General features: G+C 27.2%; 1 protein-coding gene across 1 annotated transcript; it reads left to right on the top strand.

Moving 5' to 3' along the window:
• The first annotated feature begins 2,921 nt into the window (after window positions 1-2,921).
• On the top strand, window positions 2,922-4,576 carry LOC8261606 (40S ribosomal protein S15a-1). The gene is made up of 4 exons (XM_002533061.4): window positions 2,922-3,078; window positions 3,522-3,672; window positions 3,760-3,920; window positions 4,315-4,576. The coding sequence occupies exons 2-4, from the start codon at window positions 3,540-3,542 to the stop codon at window positions 4,411-4,413; spliced, it is 393 nt and encodes a 130-aa protein (XP_002533107.1). The 5' UTR covers window positions 2,922-3,078; window positions 3,522-3,539; the 3' UTR covers window positions 4,414-4,576.
• The last annotated feature ends 8,799 nt before the right edge of the window (window positions 4,577-13,375 follow it).

Here is a 13,375-nt window from a genome sequence, read left to right as displayed (position 1 = left end):
ACAACTTGGTATAAAATGGTTATTCCAAGGTGAGTAATAGCTTACTCCTATATACTTGTCCATCCAAATCTTACATCAGGATAATCGAATCTCCATAACATACTTGGTCACACCCACGACTAGCACTTTTTTTGTGAATATAAAAATCTACTATCTCCATCAGTAAAGCACCACTATGCATTATTTATTACAAAGCTATCCACACTATAAATATTACAAGAAAAACACCGATAAGGTAAGATAATTTATACCCTTTAAACACCTTTCTATAAATCTTCATCCAAATACTAACTTGACCATCGAAATAGTCTTTCAAGCCACCACGCTTAGAACTCTTCACCTGATTTTTGTTTTTGTAGGTTTTATATTGTAACTAGTTCGTCCATTCGGAGATCGGCATACAAATCCGCATTCCTAATTTTGATATATATCAATTAGTATTAACTCATATTAAAATGTTGGATGAAGAGAGGTACCTCCGTTTTCTTCATTGAAAGAAACTACATGTCCATACCATATCTGAATACGACAATAGGAGCCAATCTCCTCATAAAAGGGCAATTACGTATAGTTACTCCAATGGGCATTGCTTGACCTGAATTGGGTTTTATATATTTAGATTTTTCGATTTTTATTATTCCTTTAGTTATTTTATATTCCTCTCTTCTTTAGAAATGACAATTGGTAAGATAATATTATACTCCACTTCATACCTAAAAAGATGTATGTCTACTCATACTCATTTGTGTAATAAATATTAAACTCATTTTCATATTTATAGAGTTTTGGATAACCTGCTACTCAAATAGTTATCAAAATATAATAAAATCTCTATAATATAATATTATTGTGACTAAAAAATATTATGTTTTATAGAGATTATTTATTTATCAATGTTAGTTTATTAATAAATAAATATTTATTAATTTAAAAAAATTATGTTTAATTAGTTGTTTATGTATTTTTATCATGATTTATGTATGAGTTATATTTAAAAAAAAAATAATATAGTCAAAAGTTATTATGCATTTAATAGAATTTAAAAGATAACATTTATATACATAAATAGTAGAGGTTACATACATATAGTTTAAATAAATTTATTATTTTATACATTAAACCAGTCAGGATATTTTATTACTTAGTTGAAGTTATTAATTTATTGATAATTTATTTATCAAGATTTCAATCTATATATTAAAAGTCTAAGTAAACTAAAATATTAAGTACATATTTTGTTAACTTATAATTTTATTTAACTAAAATTATATATAATATATTCAAACAAGTTATAATAAAATAATAAAATATTAAAAGAATATTGAATAATTATCTAATTTTCTAAATATGACATATTAGATAATCAAAATCATAAGTTTAATTATAAAATTTCTAATATTCTACATCCAATTTTTAAAAAAATATTTCAGATAGGGTATAGATAGAGTTGTATAGTATCCATATCCTACCCATATCTAATACAATTTTTTCAAATATAAATTACCATATCTATTATCCAGTCAATTCGAACATTACCCAGTTTGACCGGATAAAATTCGAATGAATACTCACAGGTAGGGTACAAATTAACATTCCTACCTTCTTTCAGCTGATTGTTGTTTACTGTAATTTGGGTTTCTTAGAGTTGAGAAGATAATAGGGTTTTTTTTAGTGAGTGCAAAGAGGATTGAATTAAACATCTTGGTTTTTTTTGCATGGATTCATTGGTTTTGTTAGGGTTTTAAACTTTTGCATTGGCGGGATCTCTACTCTATAACTTTTGTTTAAAATAAACAAAAGATAAAATGGCAAAAGAAACTATTTATGCTTTTGTTTGGTGAATTAAATTTGCAAGAGAAACAAAAAAGAATTGAAACAATAAAGGGAAACAAGGAAATCTATTTTTAATTTCTTTGGAAGTGCAATTTGCGCATAGGAAATTAAGCTTCTCTAAGAAAATAAAAGCTAACAATAAAGTTTATTGTTTCCTTTATATCGCCACTAGCAAATTTCGGGGGCCAGTGCAATTGATGAAAAAATTTAAAATATATAAGAGAAAAAAAAGAAAAAAAAAAAAGGAAAAAAAGACCATAATCTTTTAATATATTGTAAAAATTTATTATTTTAATATTTTCCAGAAATTAAATATAAAAAATGAATTTTTTAATTATAAAATTTATGTTGCCGAAAAAAGTAAATTCTATAATAAACTTGAATCAGACACGGTATACATCCTCGCATTGAAAGAGGCATGAGAATTCCATTTATAGTTTGTAATTCACTGCCATATACCTTACCTATAGGTTCATTCTTTTTTAATAATCTTTAATTATTGTTATTAATAGACTTAATTACTAATTAATTTTTTATTTTATGTTTTTAGTTATTTTATTTGATTATTTTAAATTTTAATATAAATATTTATTTTTAAAATTTAATTTTAAAAAATATTTTTTAATAATAATTTTTAAAATAATATAAAAATTGATTGTGGTTACTAAAATAATAATATGAGCATTAAAAATTTCATATAAACACATTTTTTTTTATAAAATTTATAATTAATTTTTTATTAACAACTAATTTTTATATTAATAAGTAAAATTTCATATAATTTTTCTTACTATGAAATATTTAAAAGTATTTATCTAAAAATATTTTTAACAATAAATTATAAGTATGGGTATCTATTTTGAAATTTTAAAATAATTGGATAAAATTATTAAAAAATATAAAATTTAAATTTAATTTACTAATTTAGCCTGATTAATAAGCAATCATTATTAATAACAATAGCCATTCCTCTTCCTTTTTCTTTTTTTCTGGAAAAAAAAATCATGGCCTGGATTCCATGTTAAATGTAAGACATAAAATCTATGGGCCTGACTTTGTAGTAGTTAGCCTGGTCCGATTAAACTCAAAATAGGGGCAATTTAGTAAAACGGGCAAAATTCCAAATAACCCTACTAGTACTACTACTACTAAAGAACTTAAACGCCTCAAATGCCAAAACCCTAACTGCTGCTTCTTCTATTTCAAGCTCCACCTCCTAGACGCAGCCGCCGTTATTACTCTCCGGTAAGCGTTTCTCTGTCTCTCTTTCCATCTCTCTGTTTTCATATGATTCAACGAATTGATTGATATAGTTTCTTAATGTATAGATTGATGTATTAGTATTGTGTAGATCTATCAGAGAAGGTGATGATGGTTAGTAGCCTACTTTAATTTTATCTAGTGATAAAATAGTTACTTGAATGATGTATTGTTGAAAATTATGCGTCATTCGTTTTGCTTTTTGTAAGACTAGTGATTTTGTTTATTCCTTATGCAGTTTCTACTTGTGTGTTTATTTAGTTTAGTTTACCACCATATTTTGATTGTATGCATTTGTTTTCTGTTTCCTGGCTTTTTTTTTTGTGTTACCTGCAGTTGAAATGCACGTAGCACATAGATTTTGTTTTTAATTGTATCTCGTTTTGGTTATTGAAGGCTAATTTCGTTTTTGTTGTAACATTCTTCAGTAGTTTGCATTTGGAAGAATGGTGAGAGTTAGTGTTTTGAATGATGCTCTTAAGTGCATGTATAATGCTGAGAAGAGGGGTAAACGGCAGGTTATGATCAGGCCATCCTCCAAAGTCATCATCAAGTTTCTTCTGGTGATGCAAAAGCATGGTTTGTTCACTAACAGTTTCAAGTATTGAATTCTACCATATTTTTGAAAAATTGTTGGTTTATAAATTGTCTGAATTGATATTGCAGGTTATATTGGTGAGTTTGAGTATGTTGACGACCACCGAGCTGGAAAAATTGTGGTTGAACTCAATGGACGGCTGAACAAGTGTGGGGTTATTAGTCCTCGCTTTGATGTTGGAGTCAAAGAGATTGAAGGATGGACTGCTAGGTTGCTTCCCTCAAGACAGGTCAGTCCTGGAAACAAACATCTTACACTTTAAAGAAAATAGTTTTCAGTTTGAACAATATTGATTTGGGAATTTATTTTCATTTTATTTATAAGTTATTTATTTTGGATCACAATTCAACATATGTTATTTTGTCGCGCTTGTCTAATTTGTGACTCTTGTATGCTTGTTTTCTTTGTATTATTTGATTTTATTGCTTGAATTGGGTTTTTTTTGGACATCTGCACCTAAGATATTCTTCGCTCGAGTGATTTTTTCATTACAAGTTAATCCGCTAATGTGACTATATATTGGTTCCTACTCATCTAGGCCAATGGATGAGTGCCATTAGACCTTATTTAAATTTAATTCTTCCTCAATCCCAAAGGGCTAATTTTACAATGAATATATGCAGTTTGGCTATATCGTGCTGACAACATCTGCTGGTATCATGGATCATGAAGAAGCCAGGAGAAAGAATGTTGGAGGCAAAGTACTGGGTTTCTTCTATTGATAACAGCTTTGGGAAATTTTGGGCTTGCTGCTGAGTAGTTTATCCACCTATCATAATTGTTATTTACAATATTTTGTGTTTTTTCTATTTTGTACTTGAGGCAATCTTTTGCGTTGATTTTGATTTAAGATTATATTACGAGTGCCATCTGAGATTTTGAGTAGTTGGACCTTTTGAGAATTCTCTGGTAAATGATTGTCTAATTTTCTCTCCTTGCATGTTGGGTTTTGTAAACGTCTGCTTGGGATGAATCTGGGTTTGCATTCATCATGCATTTCTTTGGCAATAAGCTCACCTAGAAGGTAGCAGGATAAAATTGATACTGAACCATCTTGGTTACTTGCCAAAACACTTAGTCTTGCAGAAGTTATAGTTCTATAAACTTGGCGGTTAATCCTCCAACCCACAGCTGATTAAGCTTCGGTTCTTGGGATAGCTCATATCCGTGTCTTTGGTTTTTTTCTTAACTTCTCTTTTTTAATTTGAGTGGTTAAATGCAAATTTCCGAATATAATGAAGCTTGCAATTGCATGGCCACCGCATTCTTATACAAGCAAAGCAAGCACTGCATGGCTGCATACTTTCGATCTTTGGACCTGGGTGTATGACTAATACACTAGAAAATGAACGCTGCCTTCCTTGACCATCTATTTGGTTATTTTCAAGAAATATTAGCTGCATTGACATTTTCATTTATGAAATGTGCATGGGTTCCTCCTGCCATGGCCGTGGGCATATTTTTACAGTGAACAAACTGAAGCAGCCGCTCTGGATTCTCTGAATAGAGAGGAGCATTGAACTCGGGGTCAAGTAGCAGGGTAACTATTCCTTTTCTTTAATTGAGATGCAGAAATAATTCATTTATTACCAAAAGAAATGAGCAGAAACGTCTGATTGATAAAAGTTTCTGCTCATTTTCAAACATGAGAGCGAAAACCAAACCGTTTGCGTTTGGTAATCTACGAAGTGACCAGGATTGGGCTTGCCTTCTGGGTTCTACTGACAAGCAAAAGGTGCCTTTTGAATTGATTGATCTAAATAAGGAAATCCTGAGAGCTACAGAACACTTTTAGTTTGTGGTTAGAAGGTAAATTGAAACAGATAGAAAACCATATGCAACTCTTGCATGGATGCAAAGATATATATATATATATATATATAATACGTTGCCTGATGTTAGGTCATAAATATAAGCGCATCTCTTCTATTTAATGATCCAATTAGTTAATCATGTGTTATATATCTGTTAATTATAAAGCCCTGTCGTTAATTTTTGGTGTTAGTCAATTCGATCAAAGGATTCAATTGATAGAAATATTTTTAATTTGGTTTTTAAATTTAATGTTAACCATCATTCTGAATAAAAGTTAACTTTTTTTTATCATATTAGAGCAATTTTTGTTTGTACTTTTAGAGTAATTTAATCTTAATTTCTAATAATTTTTTAGCTGAATAGATTAAGAAATTCTAGTATTTTCAGAGAATATTTATACTGGCGTAATTTTTATACTTATTTTCTATTTTAACATATTTATGGTTCAAGATATTTTACATTTTTATTATTTTGACAAACATGATCTAATATCATTTTGTTATTTTCTATTAATCTGTTATATAATTTAACTTTATAAAATCTTATATTATTTTTATTTTTATGTATCTTATTTTATTTATTTACTATTAGAAAATTGTGCTAAAAAATATAACATTAGGGAAGTAAAATATATTAATTTATTTTTTATAAGAAACTAAGATTAAATATTGTTAAGACTTAAAACTTTTACTCCAAATTGATAAAAATGTTAATTTTTATTGAGCTTGATATTGATATTAAGTTTAGAACCAAATTGAATTATTTTTATGAATTAAGTCATTTGACTAACATAAAAAAGTTGACGGACATAAAATCTAGAGACTGACTAATTCAAATTGTCAAACAAAGAGGATGCATTTGTAATTATGACCTAATTAACTCTTTATATTAACAGTATATTATCATCAAGTAATCAAACAATTTATACTGTTGCCAAGGAATTCTCAAGGACATTTTATATAAAATATTTGGATAAAAGAAGTTAAGACGAAACTTTTACCCGTTATCTAAAATGACACATTAACAAAAAAAGCTCTAGTAATTCTGATACCTTCAACATCAGTTCATAACAGCTCTGTCACAAAAGAAAAGAAATGAGGAACACAAAAAAGATTAATCTCTTCTATGTAAACAGCTTAGCTTCTGATGCAAAGCAAGCTCTGACTGCCAAAGGGTCCTTAGTTGCCCAACTGATATACCATATATATATATATCAATCAAACATGTGATACAACTTCAACGGTCATGATTCCTTGTGATCTTCATCACCCTCGTCATCACTATCGATCTCACTACTGTGATCATTGTTAGCCATCATCGGAACTTCATGTGGGAGTTGCAGTTGGACATAGACACACCCTATATGGAAGCCATGGATGATTTCTGAAAGAGAGAGAGAGAGAGAGAGTGAAGAAGAGATTGCTGAACTTTAAAAAGGAAATAAGGTTTGGTTTGTGGAGAGAGGATCTTCCAAGCATATGCTTGAAGCATTAACTTACTGCTCCATTCCTTTGTATGCTTTACTCCTTTTTCTATTATTATTAATATATAGTGGGGAAGGTGGGATACAAACCTTGCAATAAGTACTTTTGGCAGTTTGGTATCACATTGTGCCATCTCATTGTAATTTGGACTTTATATAGTATTTTCTCTTTTGCCATTTTAGACCAAGAAATAAAATATAACACTAATTATATATGATATATATATATTTTGTGGAATGGAGGGTGGTCACGGTTCGGTTAACCGAATGGTTGGTTATTCTTAAATTATTAATAAATTATCAATTAATCAGTATTTACATTATAATTAATTAAATATTTTGTTTTTTAATCATATTAAGTTTTAATATCTTTCTTAATAAAATATTTAATATTTTAGAATTCTTTCCCTTTTCTTCAATTAGTAAATAATAATAATAATAATAATAAATAATATAATATGATTAACATACTATTTTAAAAGTTAAATTATATCTTATTTAAAATTAATTTATAAATTAATAAATAAATTAATATTTATATGAATAGTACTAAATAATAAAAATAAGTATTATACATAATTAGCAATTATAATAAATAATAAATACACATTAATACTACATTTAATAAATTTATATATATATATATTTATATATATTCAGACGGTTAAATAAAATATCAATTTTAATATAAAAAATTATAATTAAAACTGTTCATTTCATTAATCTATTTTATCGATTTAATTTTTTAATTTTTAACTAATTTTTCAGTTTTTAATTTTTTATGTTTTTCTTTTCATCCCCTAATGGAATGTGCTGAAGTGTTTTGCTTATATAATATGGTATTGGTTATCTTCTATTAATTTTATAATAAAAAATTAGATAAATATCTCTTTTTGGGCGACTCATTTTAATAAGAATAAAAGTTATAAAATTATAAATTAATTTTATTTGAAAATTATGAAATTATAAATCAAATAATTTTATATCATACGAATTTGGTAAAATATTAAAAATATATAAAATGGTTCTGTAATTAGATTTAAATTTTAAAATAAGAATATAAAATTTATAATGATTATATATATATATATATATATATATATATTAAGCATATATTCGTATATAAAATATTTTATAGATAATAAATGAAAATTAATTTATGTATATTATAAGCGATTTGATAATATAAAATGAATTTCCATATTCAATAATAAAAATATATAGTATAATTTTAAAATATCAATGGAGATAATACACTACATATAGAGAAATTTAAATTTTAATTAGAGCTGTAAATGATAAGAGTCAAGTAGAGTTTCAATTCATGCTAACTTGGTTTAAACGAATTTAAAATAAAATTTCAGGCTTGAGAGTCACTTCTTTATTGGATGAACAGAATTTGAGTCGATTATCTTTTTTGTGCTTATTTAATATTTACAAGTTTATTTGAGCTAAATTGATCTAAATTTTATATAAAGTTGCATACTAAAATATTTTTATGTAATTTTTCAAAAATAAATTTTCATGTAAATTAATCTAAATTTTATAATTTCTATTCAGTAAATACATGAAGATATTAGAAGTTTTCACCTTGAGTTTAACCCAGTTTAACCCAGTTTATTTATATATTGTGTTTGGTTGAAATTTATAAAATTCTGAAATTTATTTACAAATTTAAAATTTTATGTGCTTTGAATGAAGTGAAAGTTAATTTAGAATTCTACACGTCTAGTTATAACTAAATTAAATTTTAACATAATAAAAAAATTATACATTAGTTTGACAATGTATTTCATAGCATCAAAAAATATTCATTTCAACTTTATTGTTTTCATTTTATTTTCTCTCTCATATATATTTTTTCAAATAAAATAATTTTTTTAATGGATATCAACCAAATATAATGATAAATTTAAATAAATAAATAAAAAATTGTATTCAAATTTTACTCATTTATTATATCTATCTCAATAATGAACACGAAAGATTTAAAAGGTGTTTGGTTCAGAAATTTGATGCAGTTGATAGTTGTTTCTCACTGAACAACTATATTAAAGCGTAAAGACTTAAGAAATAACAGCCGATAATTGATTTAGTCTCAATCAGTTGCTGATCATATCAGCTCTATTTTAAAACTTTTTCTTATCAGCTATTAGCTGATTTGATTTTTTTTATTCTCTGTCGAAGGGACACTATTATCTTTTTTAAAATTTATTAATAATAATTAACTTTAAATTGATTTTATATAATTAAAATTTATATTTTATAATAAATAATTATTCTTAATAGTTAAATAATTATAATATTTATAATTATAGTACTTAAGATTAGAAATTTTTATTAGGAAATTTAAATATCTAATTATAAAAGAACTTATAAGTATTTTTAATAATAAATATAATTGGGCTAAAAAACTAACTATAATACTTTTAATTATTATAAATTATTTTTATTTATTTGTATCATTAAATATAATATAATAAAATAAAATACATTTAACATAATAACAGTAACCACTAATAAAATTTTACCAAACCGTTTAATTTGTCAGCCATCAGCCACCGGCTGCTTTGGTTAGCGGAACCAGACAAACAGCTCCTTAGTTGTTTTGCATCCAAAACTTGAGTATTAATTCTCCCTCTCCATATTAGCATCTTTGAAATTTTCTCTTGTGAAATTATTGATAAAAAGAAAAATCTGTATTTTTGTAAGGTCCATATATCAAATAATTCATAAAGTTCACATACGTTTTGTTTGGTAACAGAACAGTAGACACCACCATTGTCATAGCAATTCAGTCCCAGCATTAGCCCCACTCTGCATACATGTAACGCAATTCGTTGTTTTCTTTTATTGTTATTACGTAATTTTAATCAATATTCTACAATCTCCTGAAAAGAAAGATGATAATGTTATTTAGAGTGTTTTTTTAATATAAAAAAACTGAACATTATTTTTATAGGTGATAAAATATTATTTAATAGTTTTAATTAAGCTAAAAAGCTTTTTTTTTTTTTTTAATAATGTTATCTAATATGCGTTTGAATTATTTAGAGTTGCTTTTAATTCATTATTAGTTGTTTTCATTCTTACCAAATTAATAATGAAGTGCCAATGTTCTCTTCAATTTTCTTTCTTTATATTTTAGCAAAATTATTAAAATAATCGCTGTTGTTATAGTTTTTCTATGTGTTAAAGTAAAATAAAATAAAGTCTCTTTCCTTCAAGTATATATGATGAATAATTTGTGGCCAATTAGTGAGATTATTAAAGGGACATCGGTGGTTTGACCAAACTCTGCAGCTAACGTCTGTACGAGAAAAGTGTATTCCATGATTAGATTCTATAATTTATGTTAAATAAATCACATACTCGCTGGAATCGGTTCCATATCATACTATTATTAAGACCCTAAATGTCTCAATGTAATAAGCACAAACTTAACTCAGGTATTGTGTTAATACTAGTCCATAAAAAACCCATTGAACTGAATATGAAATGACCCAAAAATACAGTTAAAAGACCTATGCCAAGCCCAAGTTAATATGAATAAACTCCTGTATGAGGTTGAAAATATCAGCAAAGGCCGCCCTAGCTAAAGAGGGAATTTGGATAACCCTGCAAACGTAACCTTTGACCTGAGCCATACTATCTCCAAGTGCAAGACTTTCTAAGAGAAAAGGTTCACTAATGCCAACGTAGAGTTTGGGAGTTGATTACCTGTTTGCTCGCAGTGCAACCTACAAACCCAACACTTCCGTCTGTTTAAATGGGGTCGGCTAGCAACATCAAAGTTAGTCTGAATCCATTTCGAGTGTGGCGATGCCAAATGAAGAAGAGATAGCGGAACTATGAGAACTCTTGGATAGAGAAGTCTCTGAATTTCGAGTGTGGCGATGCCAAAGACATCTATTCAAATTTTAGCTTTCCTTTAGTTAATCTCTCAAATTCCTCACGCGTTGAATCCGCACTCCTAGATCTGCATGCAGCCCCAATAACAACACCTGCTCGGATCTATGTTTTCGGAGGGATAGATGTCTTGGGATACGACCCTTCTATCGGGTTTAGCTTGGTAGAGAAATACAGTTTGAAGGTAATTGTTGATATTATTCTATCTTCTTGGATCTGGCTCACAGGACTGTACTAAAACAATCATTCGAGCCCCAACATTTTGACCCTGAACAGATACTATTTGAACTACAATCGGAAAATCAATCATTTTATTTTAAGATTGACATAACTGCTTCTAAATAATTGGGCAAAAGATATGTTTGATAATGACCGGTGCACATTTCAGCTCAAATCAAAGTTCATCCTGAATAAACTCGGTCAAATTATAGGCCTAAAAGTATCAGCCATGTGGCCTACTTCTTTTTTAAAATAAAGATTAATGCAACAACCATTTTATATTCTACAATCATTTCCTCGATAAAAAGCTTTTCACTTTCCAAATGCACCATTATTATCAAAATTATTTTACTTTCAAGCAAATAATAACCAAATTCTCAATCATTAAAACTCAAATCAAACGCCAACACATAATTTACCAATACAAATAAAAAGATTAATGATATCACCTTAGCAAATCCCTTGGTAATATCAGTTTGATTATGCAAAAGATATTAGTTTAAGTTTGAGCAGGAACCTTCAAACCCAAAAAAAAAAAAAGAAAAATCTAAAAACTTGTTAGCCAAAATTTGTTTACTTTTTGTGGCGGCCTAAATGGTTGTATTTTTGGTAAGGATCGTTAAAATGGCAACGTCTTTACTGTTTAGTTAGGGTAGAAAAGTAATCACACATAAGAAAATAGATGGAGTTCACGTAGCTCGCATGCTGAGGCTTTGCGCATTTAGTGTTGGAATTGTGTCGTGAGCTATTCGGGGCTCGGATCGATAAAAAACTCGTTCGTTAATTTAAATTATTCGAGTTTGAGTTTAATTTTGAGCTTGATAATTTTATTGACCAAGTTAGAGCCTGATAGAGTTTGGTTCGTTAGCTAGTGAACCTACTCATTTACTAACTCGCGAACAGGCTTGTGAGCTCGAGCTCGAGCTCGAACTCGGTTTGTTTAGAAAGCTCGCATACATGTTCGCAATCTGACTCGTTTGTAAAGTTCGTAAAAATATATTCATTTATAAGCTCGGCAAACAAGCTCGTTTATAGGCTCGAGTTCAAATTTAAAATAATAATAATAATAATAATAATAATAATAATAATAATAATAATATAACTACAACATTTATATATAGCTATTACTATTAGTAAGAATTACAACAAAAATAATAAATAATAAATAAATATATTCTATAATTATTTAATATAATGAGTGTTTTTCAAATTAGATAAATAAATATAATGAGTTCTTATTTTACTTATGAATTATCGTATATTATAAAATTTAAGTATATTTTTACGACAGTAAAAATATTCTAAATGCATCATCTAATTATATTAATTTAATAAAAAATTATTTATTATTAAAATCTTAATTAGTATATAATAGGTCATGATTAATCAGGCACTAACATAAAAAGAAAGAAATGAATATAATCAGTGATATTGTTATTATTGCGAAATCTTATATATCTTAATCTTAACACAAAATATTTTCTTTTCCATCTCATACTATTCACTTTTTAGATATGTCATATTTGATTATAAAAAACTTTTAGCTACTTTATTATGTCACACTTCAACTATTTTATATTTTAAAATTTATATTAAATTTTATAAATATTATTTATTGAAAGGTGAGCGCCGCTAGAAGATACGGTTTATATGTTTTTTTAAGTTAACACAGACTTATGATATGCTTAGTATGATCTTCTTACAATTTTTTTTGCAGTGAATGGTCTTTATTTTTAGTTTCATATTGTTTTAGTTATTTTTACTTTTTATATATCTTGTTATATTTTTAGAGGTTGATTTTGATTATTTTTATGGTAATTTTATTTTTCTTATTTTTTTACCATATTTAATACTTTTATTATTTTTTATTATATTTTTAGATGTTTCTATTGATTAGCATAATTATTAAAAAATGCTTAGAAACTAATTGGAAATCGAGCTCGAAATATTTATGAGTCTAATTATTTTCAAATGACTCGAACTCGAGCTCTATTATAAAAGCTCGAATTGAGCTTGAGCCGAACTCAAACCTCTGCCAGAATTAAACAAATTAAATTTGAATTTGTTAATATTCAGCTCAACTCAACTCGGTTGGATTACAATCCTAGGGGCATTGTGGAAAGGCAGAAATGCTAATCGCCACAACATCATTTTAGGGGGCACTATGCTGCGAGACAAAGGTAAGGCTGTATTTTACTGAAATATGTAATGGGATATGAAGCCGAAATAAAACGAAATGACAGTATGCCCATGCCAAT

This window comes from Ricinus communis, chromosome 8 (assembly GCF_019578655.1).
Source record: "Ricinus communis isolate WT05 ecotype wild-type chromosome 8, ASM1957865v1, whole genome shotgun sequence".
Taxonomy (NCBI): domain Eukaryota; kingdom Viridiplantae; phylum Streptophyta; class Magnoliopsida; order Malpighiales; family Euphorbiaceae; genus Ricinus; species Ricinus communis.
This window is presented reverse-complemented; position numbering and strand designations above follow the sequence as displayed.